The sequence below is a fragment of the Primulina eburnea genome, chromosome 11, assembly GCF_022965805.1.
Source record: "Primulina eburnea isolate SZY01 chromosome 11, ASM2296580v1, whole genome shotgun sequence".
NCBI classification, from domain to species: Eukaryota; Viridiplantae; Streptophyta; class Magnoliopsida; order Lamiales; family Gesneriaceae; genus Primulina; species Primulina eburnea.
The window spans coordinates 17544502-17567065 of NC_133111.1; the positions used below are offsets into that span (position 1 = coordinate 17544502).

Genomic DNA, 22564 nt, shown 5'->3' on the forward strand with positions numbered 1-22564 from the left:
GGGTCCGAACATATGCTTCGGAGGGACCGATCAAACTTCGTTTCTTCTGAACAGTTCTTTTAGACAGTGTATGAACAACTTCGGAAGGTCCGAACTCCAGTTCGTACCGTCCGAACATTCCTGCGTTTCCGGAGATTTGAAATCTTCAACACTTCGTAGCTTCCGATCATGTCCATCGTAGCGTCCGAAATCTACTCAATCAACAGTCAGATCAATTTGTCTCCGGATTGAAGTGATTTGATTTCTTGTGTTCGGAACGTCCGATCCAGTCTTCGGAACGTCCGAACTTGCTCCTCGCAGCTTCCGAACAGCTTCTATTTTGCTTCTGATTGGCACAATTTCGGAACGTCCGAACCAAATTTCGGATCTTCCGAACGTAACCTTGTTCTTAATTTCCTGCATGCCTCAATATAAAACATTAGTACATTTTTAATCCAAGTTTTGGTATCATCAAAACAAAAACTTTGGGATATGTTACAGCATTAAAAACATTAATCACATCCTCGAGATTTGTATGCGTTTAAGGCGTAACAATGCTACTGTAATTCTCGCGCAAATGCGCGCATGTGTGCCGTATGTTCTATCCTATTTTGAATATTTTCTCATCTCATCTCACTTAGTACTTTTCGTGACATGTCATGCATTCTCATATCTTCCGAGTCTCACGTCAATGAAGACTAATAATCTCGAGCCTTACAATAGAAAATGAAAGGAGTTAATGTCATAAAATCATCAAAACACATACATATAGGATCATGTGATGCATTGAAGAAATGATTTCACTTACTACACTTGTAGCACTTGGTTTCCTAAACCTTGACGATGTGATCCTACAACAATACACACAATAACTAACCATCAACACCCAAATAATAACCTTAAATTACCATTTAATCCAATACATCGATAACAACTATCATGTCCTAACTCCACCATCTTCCATAACTCAAGAAGAAGAAGAAAAACCACTTACCTTTGCTCATTTCCCAAGAAAGATGAAGTTCAAACTCCGGATTGAAGATTAATTGCTTGATTGAATGAGAGAATAACAAGAAGATGAAGAATCATAGCTTAAAACCGATGGAGAAGAGAAAGGAAGAAAAAGGAAGATGTAAGGGAATGAGATGTAAGGAAATGAGAAAAATTTAAAACCGATCATAGCTTAAAACCGATCATAGCTTAAAACCGATGTAAGGAAATGAGAAAAATTTAAGTCTCAACAGATTTTATACTTTAAAACACCCAACACGTTCTTCCACTGTGCTGGGTGCTCGGGCAGTCATAATTTACCACCCTAGCGTACAAAACCCAAAATTTCAGAACCAGTGGCGCTTGGGCGGTCATTTCTTACCGCTCGGGTGCCGCTTTGCGCATAGCCACATCAAAGATCTCTTCCGAAACACCTCTTCCCTTCATAATTAGGAAAAGTGGTAAACATGAAAGTTGTAGCTCTATGTCTTAGCTCACAGCTCCAATTGTCCTCATGTAATTTCAAGGTCTGAGTAAAGAGTTATGCTCAATCTCCCAACATGTGTCACTGGAGGAACGATGATACACACGAAAAACTTCGGGGCACTTTTGTCTTGTCTTCCACTATGATTTGAACAAAACTCAAAACATGAAAGGTATAGCCTTATATTTTATCTTTCTAATGGAAGTGGCCTCACCTCATTCGGATTAATATACAAAACATTATGTTAAAACCACAACTACTGCCACAGTTTCATACTGTTTCAGCACTTATTTGGCTAAAGATCAACTTTCTATTCTACTCATACATTCTCTGTTTCATTCTATATCATTCAGTACCATTCATATCATATCTTGAAGGCATAAACCATCACCATTTCATCACATATCCCAAACAATCATCATAATAAACCATAAAAGGAATAATGAACATACTTAATCATAATCATTACCTTACATCATAAACATACGAATGTCTGGGCGTTACAATTCTCCCCTGCTTAAGAAATTTTGTCCCCGAAATTACCCTTAATGTGCGAATAACTCAGGATATCGCTGCTTCATTTCCTCCTCTGGTCCCCACGTTGCTTCTTCAACCAACTGATTACGCCAAAGAATCTTGATAATGCCGATCTCCTTATTCCTCAGTATTGTAACCTTGCGATCTAAAATCTGGATTGGTACTTTTTGATAAGTCAAGTTCAGCATCAGGTCCAAAGATTCATGTCTGCGAACATGGGAAGGGTTTGAGATGTACTTCCTGAGCATTGAGATGTGAAATACATTGTGGACTCTATCCAAGTCTGGCGGTAAGGCTAGACGATATGCTCTTTTTCCAATCTTGTCCAGAATTTCAAATGGGCCGATAAATCTTGGGCTTAGCTTTCTTTTCCCGGCAAATTTCATAATGCCCTTGAGAGGAGCAATTTTGAAAAATACATGATCTCCAACTTCAAAATCCATACGCCTTCTTCGGTTATCAGAATAAATTTTCTTTCTAGATTGGGCCGTCTTCTTTCTGTCCTGGATTAAAGCAATCACATCAGCTGTCTGTTGGACCAATTCTAGTCCTAAAATATTTATTTCACCGACTTCATCCCAGTTCAATGGTGACCTAAATTTCCTGCCGTACAATGCCTCGTATAGTGCCATGCCAATCATCGCCTGATAACTATTGCTATACTTAAATTCCGCAAGTGACAATTTAGAATCTCAGCTACCAGTAAAATCAATCATGCAGGCTCGTAGCATATCTTCAAGAATCGGAATCACCCTCTCTGACTGCCCGTCACTCTAAGGATGATAAGCTGTTCTAAAAGCCAACCTAGTGCCCAAGGCTGTGTGTAAGCTCTTCCAGAATTCAGAAGTAAAACTCGGGTCACGATCAAATACAATAGACATAGGGACTCCATGAAGTCTCACAATCTCAGCTACATAGACTTCAGAATACTGGTTCATTGTAAACGTCGTCTTGACCAGATGAAAATGAGGAATTTGGTTAACCTATCAACAATCACCCAGATGAAGTTGTAACCCTTTGGTGTTCTTGGAAGTCCAATTACAAAGTCCACAGTGATGTGCTCCCACTGAGGTATGGGGAGGGACTCCAAAGTTCCAGCAGGTATTTGATGCTCAATCTTTACTTGCTGACATGTTATACATTCGGATATAAAAACTTTGCGATATCAATTTTCATACACGGCCACAGTGACACCTCGACCCAATTTAATAAAATAGCAGCAGAAATAAATTTTTTCTTTGAAGTGAGGAAGGATTAAAATTTCATAGCATAAAAACATTTACAAATATTTGCAATTATATGGTCAATGAAATGATAAAAGCCAAAATACAAAATATCATTTGTGTGATCATGCCAAAATGTCACCAAAACTCCTTTTCCTTCCTTCTCTCATGCATATGACCCCGACTCCATTAAACGTCCTGGTCCGTCGCTCTTATCTGCATCACATGAAATAACTGAAATGAGTATAAAACTCACCAAGTGCAACTCTTACATAGCAATGAACATATCATACTCTGAAAACATGAAATACCATCAACTCTGAAATATGAATATCATAGCATGAATAATAATAACGATGATATTTCTCTTTTCTCTAGTATGGATTGACATTTATATAGTATCTCTGTCTCTTACCTATATCCCATCGATATAAATCGACAACTCTGAGGGATATAAGCCTATGGTCGTTGATCAACTAATCGCATGCAAATCTCTTACTATGTATCTATCAATCCATAAATCAATTTGAATTCTCTCTTTGGCATTTAAACAAACACTTTGTAAACTCTTTTCTCTTGTATTTCCTTTTTCAATAATTGAGACATAAAATGCCTCCAATATATATAACAAGTGTATCAATACATAAACATGAATCAAATGAAGGGAATAACACATTAAAACCATTGAAATACCATACATATATTATCATGTGAGCACAAGAATGAAATTCCACTTACTACCACTTGAAACCTTGATTCTATACTCTTGGTTGAAATCCTACAACAATAAACCATATATTACACCATTAACAACTCAATAACCAAAAACCCATGTCAATTAACCCATAAAACCAACAAAATCAACAAACTCAAATCATCTCTCACCCCAAAACCAAGAATAACAACACCAAAAGCTTACCTTAGCTTCCTAGAACCAAGAAGAACCTTGATCTCAACTCGAAAATCCAACAATATGCTTGAATCAAAGAAAGGAAAAAAAGAAAATGGAACCCTAGGTCACCTTTTGAGAGAAGAAACGAGAAGAGGGAGAAAACAAATGAGTAAAGTGAACCAAATCATGCCTTATATCACTTAAAATCCGAAAATACGCTTTTACTGTGCACGACCGCGGGTGCGCTCCAATCCTTACCGCGGGTGCGCTAAGCTCACGGCATCACAAACAAAATTCCATGGCAAGGACCGCGGGTGCGCTCGAAATTGGACCGCGGGTGCGCTCCTGGTTCGGTCATGCCACCGCGTACTCTGCGCACAGCTTCTTCAAAGATCGCCTCCGAAACGCCTCTTCCCTTCCGAATTAGAAAACGTTGTAAACTACGAAGTTGTAGCCCTATGTCTTATCTTGAATCTCTCCAAATTTCAGATCATTTGGAGGTCTGAGCAAAGAGTTATGCTAAATCTCCCAACATGTGTCACTGGAGGAACGACGAAACGCACGACACACTTCGGGGCTCTTTTGGCTTACCTTCCACAATGATTTGAACAAAACTCAAAATAAGAAAGTTACACCTCTATGTCTTATCTAATCACTCCAATTGGCCTCATACCAATTGGCTCAATATACGAATTATCATGAATTTAATCGTAACGCCGCTACAATAGCACTACACATCATCTATAACCAACCATACTCTAAATCCTAAATCGAAACTCTTAACATCCAACTAAACTTAAACTTGACCAAGTAGTCAATAAACATACGAAATCTTAAACCGTACCGTACACCAGGCTCGGCTATTACAATCTCCCCTCCTTAAGGGAATTTCGTCCTCGAAATTGACATCACTGCACGAATAACTCAGGATACTTCTCTCTCATCTCATCCTCTGGTTCCCACGTGGCTTCTTCAATCAAATGATTTCTCCAAAGGACTTTAACGATGCCGATCTCTTTGTTCCTCAACACTCTAACTCTGCGGTCCAAAATCTGGACTAGAATCTCTTGGTAGGTCAAATTCGACGTCAAATCCAATGGCTTATGGCGAAGAACATGGGAAGGATTCGCAATATACTTCCTGAGCATTGACACATGAAAAACGTTGTGAACTCTGTCAAGATCTGGCGGTAGGGCTAACCTGTAAGCTCGATCACCGACTCTGTCCAAGATCTCAAATGGGCCAATGAATCTCGGACTCAACTTACCCTTCTTGCCAAACCGCATCACACCCTTGAGAGGTGCTATCTTCAAGAACACATGATCGCCAGTCTCAAATTGCAACGGTCTACGACGCACATCTGCATAGCTCTTCTGTCTCGACTGCGTTGTCTTCATCCTCTCTCGAATAACTGCAACAACATCAGCTGTCTGTTGGACCAACTCTGGACCCAACATCTTCCTCTCGCCAATCTCATCCCAATACAAGGGAGATCTACACTTCCTGCCATAAAGTGCTTCATACGGTGCCATGCCAATCGTCGCTTGGTAACTGTTGTTGTACGTGAACTCAACAAGAGGCAATTTGGAATCCCAACTACCAGGATAATCGATAGTACAAGCTCTGAGCATATCCTCTAGAATCTGAATAACTCTCTCTGATTGACCGTCACTCTGGGGATGATAAGCTGTACTGAATGCTAACCGTGAACCCATAGCTCTGTGCAAACTCTTCCAAAACTCTGAAGTAAATCTAGGGTCACGATCAGACACGATCGACACAGGAACACCATGAAGTCTAACAATCTCTGCTATGTACTCCTCGGCATACTGGTTCATGGAGTACGTCGTCTTGACTGGAAGAAAGTGCGTTGACTTGGTCAACTGATCAACAATAACCCAAATGGAATTAAAACCTTTCTGCGTTCTGGGAAGACCAGTCATGAAGTCCATCGTAATATGCTCCCATTTCCATTGAGGAATCGGCAATGACAACAATGTCCCAGTAGGTTTCTGGTGCTCAATCTTCACCTGCTGACAAGTTAGGCACCGAGAAATAAACATGGAGATATCTTTCTTCATACCTGGCCACCAATAAAGTCGACGAAGATCCTGATACATCTTGGTGCTGCCTGGATGTATCGAATATGGAGCGGTATGAGCCTCAGTCAAAATGTCTCGCCGAATATCATCACCAACAGGAACACAAATACGGCGTCTGAAAGTCACCAAACCATCTCCATTCAATCCAAACTCTGAGTTACCTCTCTCCTCTGCTCTAGCTCTAATCTCTGCCAACTGTAAATCACTTGCGTGCTCTCTACGGATCCTGTCCGTCAAAGTAGCTTGAATAACCAACGCTGAAAAACGAGTAGTGGTCCCCGGAACCACCAAAGCTATCTCCTCTCTCTGGAAGTCTAACAGCAACGGCTGCTGAATCATCGAACTCAATGAAGAACTCGACTTACGGCTCAAAGCATCCGCTACAACATTCGCTTTCCCTGGGTGGTAACTGTTCGTCACATCATAGTCTTTGACAAGCTCTAACCACCTCCTCTGTCGCATATTGAGCTCTTTCTGAGAGAAAAAATACTTCAAACTCTTGTGGTCCGTGAAAATTTCACACTTCTTCAACTTAGCATATAGCCTCTTCTCTCTCAACAACTGAAGAACAACTCTGAGATGCTCTGCATGAAGCTCTCTGGTCTTGGAATAGATCAAAATGTCGTCGATGAAAACAATGAGGAAGCTATCCAAATACGGCTTGAACACACGGTTCATCAGGTCCATGAAGACCGAAGGAGCATTAGTCAGACCAAACGACATAACCAGAAATTCGCAATGACCATACCTGGTCCGAAACGCCGTCTTAGGGATATCAGACTCCCTAACCTTCAACTGATAATAGCCAGATCGCAGATCAATCTTTGAAAACACGGTAGCCCCCTGCAACTGATCAAACAAATCATCTATCTGAGGCAACGGATATTTATTCTTAATCGTCACTTTGTTAAGCTCCCTATAATCAATGCAAAGCCGCAACGACCCATCTTTCTTCTTGACGAAAAGAACCGGAGCTCCCCAAGGTGAAGAACTCTGTCGAATGAAACCTTTATCCAAAAGATCTTGTAACTGTGTCTTCAACTCCTTCATCTCTGTAGGGGCCATTCTGTACGGAGCCTTGGAAATAGGAACCGTACCTGGAACTAGATCAATCACAAACTCCACATCTCTATCCTGCGGCAAACCCGGCACATCATCCTCAAAAACATCAGAGAACTCTCTCACAACATCAATATCATCAATATTCAACTTCACAATCTTATCCACATCCACAATAGAAGCCAAGAACCCATCACATCCTCTAAACAAAAACTTCTTAGCCTCAAGACATGAAATAAAAGGAAGGACCAGCGAAGTACCTGCACTGGTGAGCAAACCTTCCCTATTTCCATCATCTGCAAATGACACCGCCTTAGCAACGCAATCAAACACTGCACGATAGGTCGATAGCCAATCCATGCCAAGAATAATATCAAATTCAGATCAGCATAAACCACTCGTTCATCGATTTGAACAGAGCACGCATACACAATAGATGTCGGGCACAACACATCTCCCGAAGGCAAAACAACATTGAATTGGAGGGGAAGAACAGAAGGAACTAAACCCAAAGATCTCAAAAACAATTCAGACATAAAAGAATGAGTAGCACCTGTATCAATCAATGTCGTAGCTACTCTGCTTGAAATTAAAATAGTGCTAGAGATCACAGAAGAATCATGGTTTATACCTTCCTTCGTCATGGTAAAGATGCGACCCTGAACCTTATCTTTACTCGCTCCTCTTGGACAGTCTTTGGCAATACGGCCTGCAGTGCCACAACGGTAACAAGTATGAGTACCAAATCTGCACTCTCCTCTATGATGTCGACTGCACTTGGGACACAAAGGCTTCACGGGATCAAATGGGACTGCCGGTGGTTTAGGACTCGACTCTATCTTTCCTTTCCCCTTGAAACGATCTTTGCCTCGCTGACTCGAACCCTGACCCCTCTGAGCAATGGCCTGCTGTCTAGCCTGTCTCTCCCTGGCAATATCTTTCTCGTCCTGCTCGGCCAACAAAGCCTTAGACACAATTTCCTTGAACGTCACAGCCTTCGACATGTTGATATCCCTCCGGATCTCTGCTCTAAGGCCTCGAAGGAAATGAGCACCTTTGTCTTTGTCGTTGGAAGCAATGTACGGGGCAAACAGACAACCCTCCCTGTCGAAGCTCCAAGAACTCAGTCACTTTCCTAGCTCGAAGTGCATCTGGGAAGTACTTGTCATAGAAAAGATCGGTGAACTCTTGCCACTTCAAAGCCGGTATATCAACACTAACCTTGGTAGCATTCCACCAAATGCGTGCAGCCTTGATTAACATGAACACTGCACAACTGATTCTGTCCTTGTCCTCGTAGTTGAGATGATCAAAGATAGCCTCAAGTGCCTCGATCCACTCTACGGCCACTAACGGATCAGTGCTTCCTGCAAATTCTGGCGGATCCATCCTCTTGAAAGCAGTAAAGATCGCATCGGTTCCAACTGCTTGAGCCACTTGGCCTCTTACTTGTCCTCTACCCTGGCCTGTACCTTGCATACGGAGCAACTGCTGGATCTGCTCACTATGGACCTTGGCTTGCTCTTTCAACAACTTGCCGAACTCATCGACAACTCTAGAGGAAGAACTATCCTCACCCTCTACGGCTTTCCTCTTAGGAGGCATACTCTACAATGTGCTCACAAAATACAAATCAATAAATAACAATGAATAGATGTAGAAGAAGACATACCCCGGACAGTTGAAAGTAGACGAAGTCATATGCATTGGTCCGAAGAACGGTGCTCTGATACCACTAAATGTGACACCTCGACCCAATTTAATAAAATAGCAGTGGAAATAAATTTTTCTTTGAAGGGAGGAAGGATTAAAATTTCATAGCATAAAAATATTTACAAATATTTGCAATTACATGATCAATGAAATGATAAAAGCCAAAATACAAAATATCATTTGTGTGATCATGCCAAAATGCCACCAAAACTCCTTTTCCTTCCTTCTCTCATGCATATGACCCCGACTCCATTCAACGTCCTGGTCCGTCGCTCTTATCTGCATCACATGAAATAACTGAAATGAGTATAAAACTCACCAAGTGGAACTCTTACATAGCAATCAACATATCATACTCTGAAAACATGAAATACCATCAACTCTGAAATATGAATATCATAGCATGAATAATAATAACGATGATATTTCTCTTTTCTCTAGTATGGATTGACATTTATATAGTATCTCTATCTCTTACCTATATCCCATCGATATAAATCGACAACTCTGAGGGATATAAGCCTATGGTCGTTGATCAACTAATCGCATGCAAATCTCTTACTATGTATCTATCAATCCATAAATCAATTTGAATTCTCTCTTTGGCATTTAAACAAACACTTTGTAAACTCTTTTCTCTTGTATTTCCTTTTTCAATAATTGAGACATAAAATGCCTCCAATATATATAACAAGTGTATCAATACATAAACATGAATCAAATGAAGGGAATAACACATTAAAACCATTGAAATACCATACATATATTATCATGTGAGCACAAGAATGAAATTCCACTTACTACCACTTGAAACCTTGATTCTATACTCTTGGTTGAAATCCTACAACAATAAACCATATATTACACCATTAACAACTCAATAACCAAAAACCCATGTCAATTAACCCATAAAACCAACAAAATCAACAAACTCAAATCATCTCTCACCCCAAAACCAAGAATAACAACACCAAAAGCTTACCTTAGCTTCCTAGAACCAAGAAGAACCTTGATCTCAACTCGAAAATCCAACAATATGCTTGAATCAAAGAAAGGAAAAAAAGAAAATGGAACCCTAGGTCACCTTTTGAGAGAAGAAACGAGAAGAGGGAGAAAAGAAATGAGTAAAGTGAACCAAATCATGCCTTATATCACTTAAAATCCGAAAATACGCTTTTACTGTGCACGACCGCGGGTGCGCTCCAATCCTTACCGCGGGTGCGCTAAGCTCACGGCATCACAAACAAAATTCCATGGCAAGGACCGCGGGTGCGCTCCTGGTTCGGCCATGCCACCGCGTACTCTGCGCACAGCTTCTTCAAAGATCGCCTCCGAAACGCCTCTTCCCTTCCGAATTAGAAAAAGTTGTAAACTACAAAGTTGTAGCCCTATGTATTATCTTGAATCTCTCCAAATTTCAGATCATTTGGAGGTCTGAGCAAAGAGTTATGCTAAATCTCCCAACATGTGTCACTGGAGGAACGACGAAACGCACGACACACTTCGGGGCTCTTTTGGCTTACCTTCCACAATGATTTGAACAAAACTCAAAATAAGAAAGTTACACCTCTATGTCTTATCTAATCACTCCAATTGGCCTCATACCAATTGGCTCAATATACGAATTATCATGAATTTAATCGTAACGCCGCTACAATAGCACTACACATCATCTATAACCAACCATACTCTAAATCCTAAATCGAAACTCTTAACATCCAACTAAACTTAAACTTGACCAAGTAGTCAATAAACATACGAAATCTTAAACCGTACCGTACACCAGGCTCGGCTATTACAATCTCCCCTCCTTAAGGGAATTTCGTCCTCGAAATTGACATCACTGCACGAATAACTCAGGATACTTCTCTCTCATCTCATCCTCTGGTTCCCACGTGGCTTCTTCAATCAAATGATTTCTCCAAAGGACTTTAACGATGCCGATCTCTTTGTTCCTCAACACTCTAACTCTGCGGTCCAAAATCTGGACTAGAATCTCTTGGTAGGTCAAATTCGGCGTCAAATCCAATGGCTTGTGGCGAAGAACATGGGAAGGATTCGCAATATACTTCCTGAGCATTGACACATGAAAAACGTTGTGAACTCTGTCAAGATCTGGCGGTAGGGCTAACCTGTAAGCTCGATCACCGACTCTGTCCAAGATCTCAAATGGGCCAATGAATCTCGGACTCAACTTACCCTTCTTGCCAAACCGCATCACACCCTTGAGAGGTGCTATCTTCAAGAACACATGATCGCCAGTCTCAAATTGCAACGGTCTACGACGCACATCTGCATAGCTCTTCTGTCTCGACTGCGTTGTCTTCATCCTCTCTCGAATAACTGCAACAACATCAGCTGTCTGTTGGACCAACTCTGGACCCAACATCTTCCTCTCGCCAATCTCATCCCAATACAAGGGAGATCTACACTTCCTGCCATAAAGTGCTTCATACGGTGCCATGCCAATCGTCGCTTGGTAACTGTTGTTGTACGTGAACTCAACAAGAGGCAATTTGGAATCCCAACTACCAGGATAATCGATAGTACAAGCTCTGAGCATATCCTCTAGAATCTGAATAACTCTCTCTGATTGACCGTCACTCTGGGGATGATAAGCTGTACTGAATGCTAACCGTGAACCCATAGCTCTGTGCAAACTCTTCCAAAACTCTGAAGTAAATCTAGGGTCACGATCAGACACGATCGACACAGGAACACCATGAAGTCTAACAATCTCTGCTATGTACTCCTCGGCATACTGGTTCATGGAGTACGTCGTCTTGACTGGAAGAAAGTGCGTTGACTTGGTCAACTGATCAACAATAACCCAAATGGAATTAAAACCTTTCTGCGTTCTGGGAAGACCAGTCATGAAGTCCATCGTAATATGCTCCCATTTCCATTGAGGAATCGGCAATGACAACAATGTCCCAGTAGGTTTCTGGTGCTCAATCTTCACCTGCTGACAAGTTAGGCACCGAGAAATAAACATGGAGATATCTTTCTTCATACCTGGCCACCAATAAAGTCGACGAAGATCCTGATACATCTTGGTGCTGCCTGGATGTATCGAATATGGAGCGGTATGAGCCTCAGTCAAAATGTCTCGCCGAATATCATCACCAACAGGAACACAAATACGGCCTCTGAAAGTCACCAAACCATCTCCATTCAATCCAAACTCTGAGTTACCTCTCTCCTCTGCTCTAGCTCTCATCTCTGCCAACTGTAAATCACTTGCGTGCTCTCTACGGATCCTGTCCGTCAAAGTAGCTTGAATAACTAACGCTGAAAAACGAGTAGTGGTCCCCGGAACCACCAAAGCTATCTCCTCTCTCTGGAAGTCTAACAGCAACGGCTGCTGAATCATCGAACTCAATGAAGAACTCGACTTACGGCTCAAAGCATCCGCTACAACATTCGCTTTCCCTGGGTGGTAACTGTTCGTCACATCATAGTCTTTGACAAGCTCTAACCACCTCCTCTGTCGCATATTGAGCTCTTTCTGAGAGAAAAAAATACTTCAAACTCTTGTGGTCCGTGAAAATTTCACACTTCTTCAACTTAGCATATAGCCTCTTCTCTCTCAACAACTGAAGAACAACTCTGAGATGCTCTGCATGAAGCTCTCTGGTTTTGGAATAGATCAAAATGTCGTCGATGAAAACAATGAGGAAGCTATCCAAATACGGCTTGAACACACGGTTCATCAGGTCCATGAAGACCGAAGGAGCATTAGTCAGACCAAACGACATAACCAGAAATTCGCAATGACCATACCTGGTCCGAAACGCCGTCTTAGGGATATCAGACTCCCTAACCTTCAACTGATAATAGCCAGATCGCATATCAATCTTTGAAAACACGGTAGCCCCCTGCAACTGATCAAACAAATCATCTATCTAAGGCAACGGATATTTATTCTTAATCGTCACTTTGTTAAGCTCCCTATAATCAATGCAAAGCCGCAACGACCCATCTTTCTTCTTGACGAAAAGAACCGGAGCTCCCCAAGGTGAAGAACTCTGTCGAATGAAACCTTTATCCAAAAGATCTTGTAACTGTGTCTTCAACTCCTTCATCTCTGTAGGGGCCATTCTGTACGGAGCCTTGGAAATAGGAACCGTACCTGGAACTAGATCAATCACAAACTCCACATCTCTATCCTGCGGCAAACCCGGCACATCATCCTCAAAAACATCAGAGAACTCTCTCACAACATCAATATCATCAATATTCAACTTCACAATCTTATCCACATCCACAATAGAAGCCAAGAACCCATCACATCCTCTAAACAAAAACTTCTTAGCCTCAAGACATGAAATAAAAGGAAGGACCAGCGAAGTACCTGCACTGGCGAGCAAACCTTCCCTATTTCCATCATCTGCAAATGACACCGCCTTAGCAACGCAATCAAACACTGCACGATAGGTCGATAGCCAATCCATGCCAAGAATAATATCAAATTCAGATCAGCATAAACCACTCGTTCATCGATTTGAACAGAGCACGCATACACAATAGATGTCGGGCACAACACATCTCCCGAAGGCAAAACAACATTGAATTGGAGGGGAAGAACAGAAGGAACTAAACCCAAAGATCTCAAAAACAATTCAGACATAAAAGAATGAGTAGCACCTGTATCAATCAATGTCGTAGCTACTCTGCTTGAAATTAAAATAGTGCTAGAGATCACAGAAGAATCATGGTTTATACCTTCCTTCGTCATGGTAAAGATGCGACCCTGAACCTTATCTTTACTCGCTCCTCTTGGACAGTCTTTGGCAATACGGCCTGCAGTGCCACAACGGTAACAAGTATGAGTACCAAATCTGCACTCTCCTCTATGAAGTCGACTGCACTTGGGACACAAAGGCTTCACGGGATCAAATGGGACTGCCGGTGGTTTAGGACTCGACTCTATCTTTCCTTTCCCCTTGAAACGATCTTTGCCTCGCTGACTCGAACCCTGACCCCTCTGAGCAATGGCCTGCTGTCTAGCCTGTCTCTCCCTGGCAATATCTTTCTCGTCCTGCTCGGCCAACAAAGCCTTAGACACAATTTCCTTGAACGTCACAGCCTTCGACATGTTGATATCCCTCCGGATCTCTGCTCTAAGGCCTCGAATGAAATGAGCACCTTTGTCTTTGTCGTTGGAAGCAATGTACGGGGCAAACAGACAACCCTCCCTGTCGAAGCTCCAAGAACTCAGTCACTTTCCTAGCTCGAAGTGCATCTGGGAAGTACTTGTCATAGAAAAGATCGGTGAACTCTTGCCACTTCAAAGCCGGTATATCAACACTAACCTTGGTAGCATTCCACCAAATGCGTGCAGCCTTGATTAACATGAACACTGCACAACTGATTCTGTCCTTGTCCTCGTAGTTGAGATGATCAAAGATAGCCTCAAGTGCCTCGATCCACTCTACGGCCACTAACGGATCAGTGCTTCCTGCAAATTCTGGCGGATCCATCCTCTTGAAAGCAGTAAAGATCGCATCGGTTCCAACTGCTTGAGCCACTTGGCCTCTTACTTGTCCTCTACCCTGGCCTGTACCTTGCATACGGAGCAACTGCTGGATCTGCTCACTATGGACCTTGGCTTGCTCTTTCAACAACTTGCCGAACTCATCGACAACTCTAGAGGAAGAACTATCCTCACCCTCTACGGCTTTCCTCTTAGGAGGCATACTCTACAATGTGCTCACAAAATACAAATCAATAAATAACAATGAATAGATGTAGAAGAAGACATACCCCGGACAGTTGAAAGTAGACGAAGTCATATGCATTGGTCCGAAGAACGGTGCTCTGATACCACTAAATGTGACACCTCGACCCAATTTAATAAAATAGCAGTGGAAATAAATTTTTCTTTGAAGGGAGGAAGGATTAAAATTTCATAGCATAAAAATATTTACAAATATTTGCAATTACATGATCAATGAAATGATAAAAGCCAAAATACAAAATATCATTTGTGTGATCATGCCAAAATGCCACCAAAACTCCTTTTCCTTCCTTCTCTCATGCATATGACCCCGACTCCATTCAACGTCCTGGTCCGTCGCTCTTATCTGCATCACATGAAATAACTGAAATGAGTATAAAACTCACCAAGTGGAACTCTTACATAGCAATGAACATATCATACTCTGAAAACATGAAATACCATCAACTCTGAAATATGAATATCATAGCATGAATAATAATAACGATGATATTTCTCTTTTCTCTGGTATGGATTGACATCTATATAGTATCTCTGTCTCTTACCTATATCCCATCGATATAAATCGACAACTCTGAGGGATATAAGCCTATGGTCGTTGATCAACTAATTGCATGCAAATCTCTGACTATGTATCTATCAATCCATAAATCAATTTGAATTCTCTCTTTGGCATTTAAACAAACACTTTGTAAACTCTTTTCTCTTGTATTCCCTTTTTCAATAATTGAGACATAAAATTCCTCCAATATATATAACAAGTGTATCAATACATAAACATGAATCAAATGAAGGTAATAACACATTAAAACCATTGAAATACCATACATATAATATCATGTGAGCACAAGAATGAAATTCCACTTACTACCACTTGAAACCTTGATTCTATACTCTTGGTTGAAATCCTACAACAATAAACCATATATTGCACCATTAACAACTCAATAACCAAAAACCCATGTCAATTAACCCATAAAACCAACAAAATCAACAAACCCAAATCCTCTCTCACCCCAAAACAAAGAATAACAACACCAAAAGCTTACCTTAGCTTCCTAGAACCAAGAAGAACCTTGATCTCAACTCGAAAATCCAACAATATGCTTGAATCAAAGAAAGGAAAGAAAGAAAATGGAATCCTAGGTCACCTTTTGAGAGAAGAAACGAGAAGAGGGAGAAAAGAAATGAGTAAAGTGAACCAAATCATGCCTTATATCACTTAAAATCCGAAAATACGCTTTTACTGTGCACGACCGCGGGTGCGCTCCAATCCTTACCGCGGGTGCGCTAAGCTCACGGCATCACAAACAAAATTCCAGGGCAAGGACCGCGGGTGCGCTCGAAATTGGACCGCGGGTGCGCTCCTGCTTCGGTCATGCCACCGCGTACTCTGCGCACAGCTTCTTCAAAGATCGCCTCCAAAACGCCTCTTCCCTTCCGAATTAGAAAACGTTGTAAACTACAAAGTTGTAGCCCTATGTCTTATCTTGAATCCCTCCAAATTTCAGATCATTTGGAGGTCTGGGCAAAGAGGTATGCTAAATCTCCCAACATGTGTCACTAGAGGAACGACGAAACGCACAACACATGTCGGGGCTCTTTTGGCTTACCTTCCACAATGATTTGAACAAAACTCAAAATAAGAAAGTTACACCTCTATGTCTTATCTAATCACTCCAATTGGCCTCATACCAATTGGCTCAATATACGAATTATCATGAATTTAATCGTAACGCCGCTACAATAGCACTACACATCATCTATAACCAACCATACTATAAATCCTAAATCGAAACTCTTAACATCCAACTAAACTTAAACTTGACCAATTAGTCAATAAACATACGAAATCTTAAACCGTACCGTACACCAGGCTCGGCTATTATAGCCACTATTATAGACGTCGGAGATCCTGATACATCTTGGTGCTACCTGGATGTATTGAGTATGGCGCGGTATGAGCTTCTGCCAAAAAATCCCGACGAATGTCATTACCACTGGGAACACATATCCGATCTCTCAACGTTAAAAAATCATCAGTGTTCTTCACAAACTCTGTATTTCCTTTCTTATCGGCTTTGGATCGCAATTCCATCAACTGATTGTCATTAGGTTGCTCATGTGGTATCCTATCTGTCAACGTAGGTCAAATAACCAAAGCTGAAAGTCTAGCGATGGTCCCATGCTCAACTATAGCGATCTTGTTCCTCTGAAGATCCAAAAACAACAGCTTCTGAATCAACGAGCTCAAAGAATAAACTGACTTGCGGCTCAAAGCATCTGCAACAATATTTGCTTTACCTGGGTGGTAGCTAATGGTCACATCATAATCTTTAACAAGTTCTAACCACCTCCTCTGCCGCATATTAAGTTCCTTATGTGAGAATAGATATTTCAAGCTCTTGTGGTCTCTGAAAACTTCACATTTCTCGCCATACAGATAATGCCTCCATATTTTCAATGCGAAGACCACTGCAGCCAACCCAAGATCGTGGGTGGGATAATTTTTCTCGTAGTCCTTCAACTAAGAGAAGCATAAGTGATTACTTTCCCACGATGCATCAGTACAACTCCAAGTCCCATCTTTGACGCATCAGTGTATGCAATAAAATCTTCAGTGCCGCATGGAAGTTCTAGGATAGGGGCTGATGTCAACTTGTCTTTCAACACTTGAAATCCGTGTTGGCATTCGTTTTATTATCGACGTTTTATTGCTAATTTCTCCACACATGACTGACATCAATTACATACAAACAACTCATATTCCTGGGACATTCCCCGGCATATACATACTTGGATAGACGACTCAGATGTGAATCCCTCCAAAAGTACCCTCTTCGGTCTCCTGATAACATGTAGTACCTAAAATTGTCCACACACAAAGACAACAGCCCCCCTTCGGGGTGAGCAAACGCTCTGTATGGAACAACTATAATATATACATGTATCTACACAATGATATACGATATGCAATGCATGCATATCGTGCAGATATCAGGTCAAATGCCTATCCACAGAGCAAGTATCAGAACCAATTTAATCGATATCAAATCAATGCTCGACCTGACACAACAGCTTCAGTCAAGTATAAGGGAATATCCGTATGATAATGTCAGCAAAGCACCATCAAATTTCTCCACACATGACTGACATATTTCAAGTGTCATGGGATAGGGGCCAAACCAAGAAAACTACGCACCTCAGAAACTGTCATCGAAATAGGCCATTGTTTAATCGCTTCAATCTTCATAGGATCCACTGCAATGCCGTATCTCGAAACGATATGGCCTAGAAATGATACTTGCTCTAACCAGAATTGACACTTTTACAACTTCGCGTATAATTGCTTTTCCCTCGATAATTGTAATACAGTTCTGAGATGCTCGGCATGAAGTTCCCGAGTCTTGGAATAAATCAGGATACCGTCAATGAAAACGATAACAAAGCTATACAGATATGGCTTTAAGACCCCGTTCATTAGATCCATGAACACAGATGGAGCGTTCGTCAACCCGAATAACATGACTAAGAACTCACAATGGCCACACCTAGTTCTGAATGCAGTTTTAGGGACATCGGCTTCCCTAACTTTCAGCTGAAAATAACCAGAACACCGGTCGATCTTTGAAAACACTGACGCTCCCTGTAGCTGATCAAAGAGATCGTCAATCCTCGGCAATGGATATTTATTCTTTATCATGATTTTTTTGATCTCTCTGTAATCAATGCACAACCGCAAAGATCCATCTTTCTTTTTGACAAGTTAAACCGGAGCTCCCCACGGAGAAGAACTCGGACGAATAAAGCCTTTGTCTAATAGATCCCGCAACTGATTCTCCAGCTCCTTCATTTCATTCGGGGCCATTCGGTAAGGAGCTATCGAAATCGATGCAGTACCTGGAACCACGTCAATCACAAACTCAACTTCACGGTCAGGTGACAATCCAGACACATCATCTGCAAATATGTCAGGTAAATCCCGAACTACCTCAATCTCATTCAACTTCCTCGTCATCTCAGTATTCACATCTATCACAACAACTAAAAACCACCCCTGACACCCCTTTGATAACATTCCCTGAGCTTTGAAACAAGAAATACAAGGAGTGCCAAGAGAAATACCTGAACTCTGGAAAATCCCGCTATCATAATCTTCTGCAGGAAATCACACCATTTTAGGTACAAATTCAATAACGGCACGATTGATGATAGCCAGTACGTTTCCAAAATAACATCAAACGCCATCATGGGAATAATAATAAGATCAGAAAAATAGATTTTCTCATTCACTTGTACTGTACAACCTTTAAGAATAATAGAAGGCCATAATTCGTCTCCCGATGGCAACAAATACTATAGTGGATGGGTTCATAAGATGGAACAACATTCAAGGAGCGCAAGAAAATTTCAGACATAAAAGAATGCGTAGAACGAGTGTCAATCAATGTAATAGCGGCCTTGCCTGAAATTAAGATGGTACCTAATATATAGAAGAATCAGGATTTGCGCCTTCTTTGGTCATTGCAAAGATTCTGCCTTGAACCCTATCCTTCCCTTTCTCACCATTTACTGGACAATTTTTGATGATGTTTCCAACACCTCCATAATGAAAGCATCGATTACTTCCAAACAAACACTCACATGTATGCATTTTGCCACATTTTGGACATACATGTAGATCATATGTAGGCGGTGGCATAAGAGCATTGGGTTGATGCTCCTCTTTTTCTTTGCCTCTGAACTGGCCCTTACATTTCCATCCAGATCCTTGGCCCTTAGTAGAAAAATCTTGGCGCTTCAACTGTCTTTCTCTTTCAATTTCCTTCTCGTCCTGCTCAGCTATCCTTGCTTTTTCAACAATCTCTTTATATGAAGCAGCTTTAGACATTGAAACGTCTCTTTTAATTTATGCACAGACAACTTTCAGAAAATTCTAGCCCTTTTCAATGTCATTGTTGGCCAGATATGGGGCATACTGACAACCCTCTTCGAATTTAAGAATATATTCTTGAATTGTCATATTTCCTTGCTTCAGTTCTAGAAATTCCTTCACTTTCTGACTTCGAACATCTCGAGGAAATTTTTTTTTTTGTAGAATAAAACTTTAAGCTCCTGCCACTTGAGTGCCGAGAAATTAACTGATACCTTGGTGGCATCTCGCAAAATCCTCTCCGTCTTGGTCAGTAGAAAAATGGCACAGCTGACTCGATCATTATCGTCAAACTGCAGATAATGATAAATAGCCTCCACAACTTTGACACATTCCAAGGCAACCATGGGATTAGTGCTACCATCAAATTCTGGTGGCTTCATCTTACGAAATCTTTCATATGTGCCTTCACTACTGGGCTGAGGCCTCACCTGCTCTCTCTCTCTCCCTCGCCATGCATTCTCCATTCGTAAGAGCTGCTGGATTTGCTCACCGTGTACTTTGGCCTCTTCTTTCAGTAACTTGTTAAATTCATCAACCACTCTAGATGATGAACTATCCTTCCTTCCCTTCTGATGATTTACGCTTAGGCGGCATGATCTTATGATAATATTAGTTTAAAACCATTCCCACACATAACATATCATGATTATTGAGGCTACACATCCATATTATATCAAATGTTGGAGGTACATACATACCAAATTGTCGACAGCAGAGGAAGTCATATGCCAAATCGTTGGTCCGAAAATCTCGGATCTGATACCACTAAATGTAACAGTCGTGACTAAAATGCATAATCAGTGCGGAAGCTTTGGAAAAATTGGCAGCATCTCTCCTCAATTAAGACATGCCACCTACCTCAAGCAACACATAAAACACATGCAAAAGATTTTCATATTCATCAGATACCATTTAATATAGTATCTACATATATTTCTAATTCAAATACCAAAACAAGGTTTCCAAGGTTTCCCAAAATAACCAAAAATTAAACACATCAAAATACCATCCAACCACTATCTCCAAAGTTTGGCATATTCCCTTCTCTCGCTTCAACAACCCAAGGATGATCGGTCTCTCTTACCTGTGACTGCATCACATGAACATAACTGTAATGAGAATAAAACTCGACAAATGGAATCAATACTAACAAGGTACATATATATCATTTTATTGTAAAACATAAAATGGATAGCCTAAATTTTATTTCGTTGAACACATTGTACTTCTCATTTCTTAAACGTCAAATCATCATTAATATCATCCATCAAGAATCATAATACAACAATACATATATATGGATGATATTCATTTCATTGATGAACTAACGAATTGATAATTTTTATAAGATAGTTCATTTATTGCTAACCCTCTTCGTAAAAACGAATCTTATAAGAGGGACATGTATCTATTCATAAAATGCATTTTATAAGAGAGCACATGTTTTCATTGTTAATTGGCCAATAACATTTCGGATTTATAATTGCCAGAGGCAACACTACTACTATCACTATCAATCCAATCATTCAATCATATAAAACTTCATTCAGGCATTTTATCGCACATCTTAGAGACATCATTTAAAGTTTAACTCCTTTCATTCAAACATGCATATAATTGCACTATCAAACTAATTTTTTTTTTTGTTCATAGTGATACCCTATCATGTCCAACCCTTAAACATGAATCTAAGGACACTAAACATGTGGAAAAATTTCCGTGCCATTATCTCTAGTATGGCAGCACCTTTGTGGATCATAACCATAAGTTTGAATGCATAAAAAACAATGTTTTGGTATGCACAAGCCATAAAAACGAAAATACATGGAGGGATTCATATTTTTCATGCACACATGATAAAACATACCTAATATGGCGTGAAAGATTTTTGAAAGAAAGTTAAGGCGTGCCTTTGCATATTTTATGCACGAAAAGAATTTGGCGATGCGAGAAACGTTGGCGGAGAGGTGACCCTTGCTGAATTTTCCTTAAAATTTAAATGAACTTGCTTGAAAATCATGTGTGTGATCGTGTAGGTGCGGCCCTAGGAGAGTCCTAGTGCTTTGATGTGGTGTGCATGTGTTATTGTGTGTTTAGGTTAGGTTTTAGGGCCTTATTTATTAATTAAAACACAAGTGCAAGCTTAAGCTCATTAATCATGGAATACTAGGCTCATTATGTGATAATTAAAATACTTTTTTAAGGAATGTTCGTGAAAATATTAGCCGATTTCTCAAAATTTTCATATTTTCGTCGAAAATCGAATAGCGCTTTAAAATACGATTCGGCGTATAAAAATACCTCAAAACACCTCATTTTCGAAAATACCATTTCAAATATTCTATACTTTAAAAAATTAAAATAATCAATTAAAAATAATTATTTAATAAATAAATTTTCTCTCATATGGATCTCGGTCTCTGTTCCTCGATTGCTTCTCGAATAACCTTTAAAAATACAGTTCTGTGCATTCATGTAGAAACTACATTTTAAACATGTAAACATACCTACTACATTTATTAAATGCACTTAAAATAATTTATTTAAAATACATAAGAAATTTGATAATTTTCCATGCATGTGCTGTGGTTCATGTAGACCTTCAAATTTTTCGTGACATTACACTTCCACTGCGTCTTGGGTGTGAAAATTCGATGTCACAACAGTGGTATCGAGGTAGTTATTTCCCAATCGTGTGTTTTAATTTAAATTGTGTCGAGTATATTATTTCTAACCGTGTAACAATTTCGTAGGAAATCGCAATCCATGAAAATTGTTTTCAAAACAAAAAAAGGCAATGTGCACTGCTTGGAATAGCTTCATGCATACATGCGCTGCCCGGAATAATTTTAAAAGTAATAAAAACTTTGGGGGCAGGGCTGCCCTCTGGCCGCTACCAAAAAATATCG

General features: G+C 40.5%; 1 protein-coding gene across 1 annotated transcript; it reads right to left on the minus strand.

Moving 5' to 3' along the window:
- Window positions 1-1998: 1998 nt before the first annotated feature.
- On the minus strand, window positions 1999-2631 carry LOC140805439 (uncharacterized). Its single transcript, XM_073161710.1, has one exon. It carries the CDS (start codon window positions 2629-2631, stop codon window positions 1999-2001), a length of 633 nt encoding a protein of 210 aa, XP_073017811.1.
- Window positions 2632-22564: the final 19933 nt, after the last annotated feature.

Bases quoted from the DNA above. Each gene is read 5' to 3' on its own strand.
- LOC140805439 (XM_073161710.1), bottom strand. From the start codon at position 2,631: ATGATTGGCATGGCACTATACGAGGCATTGTACGGCAGGAAATTTAGG.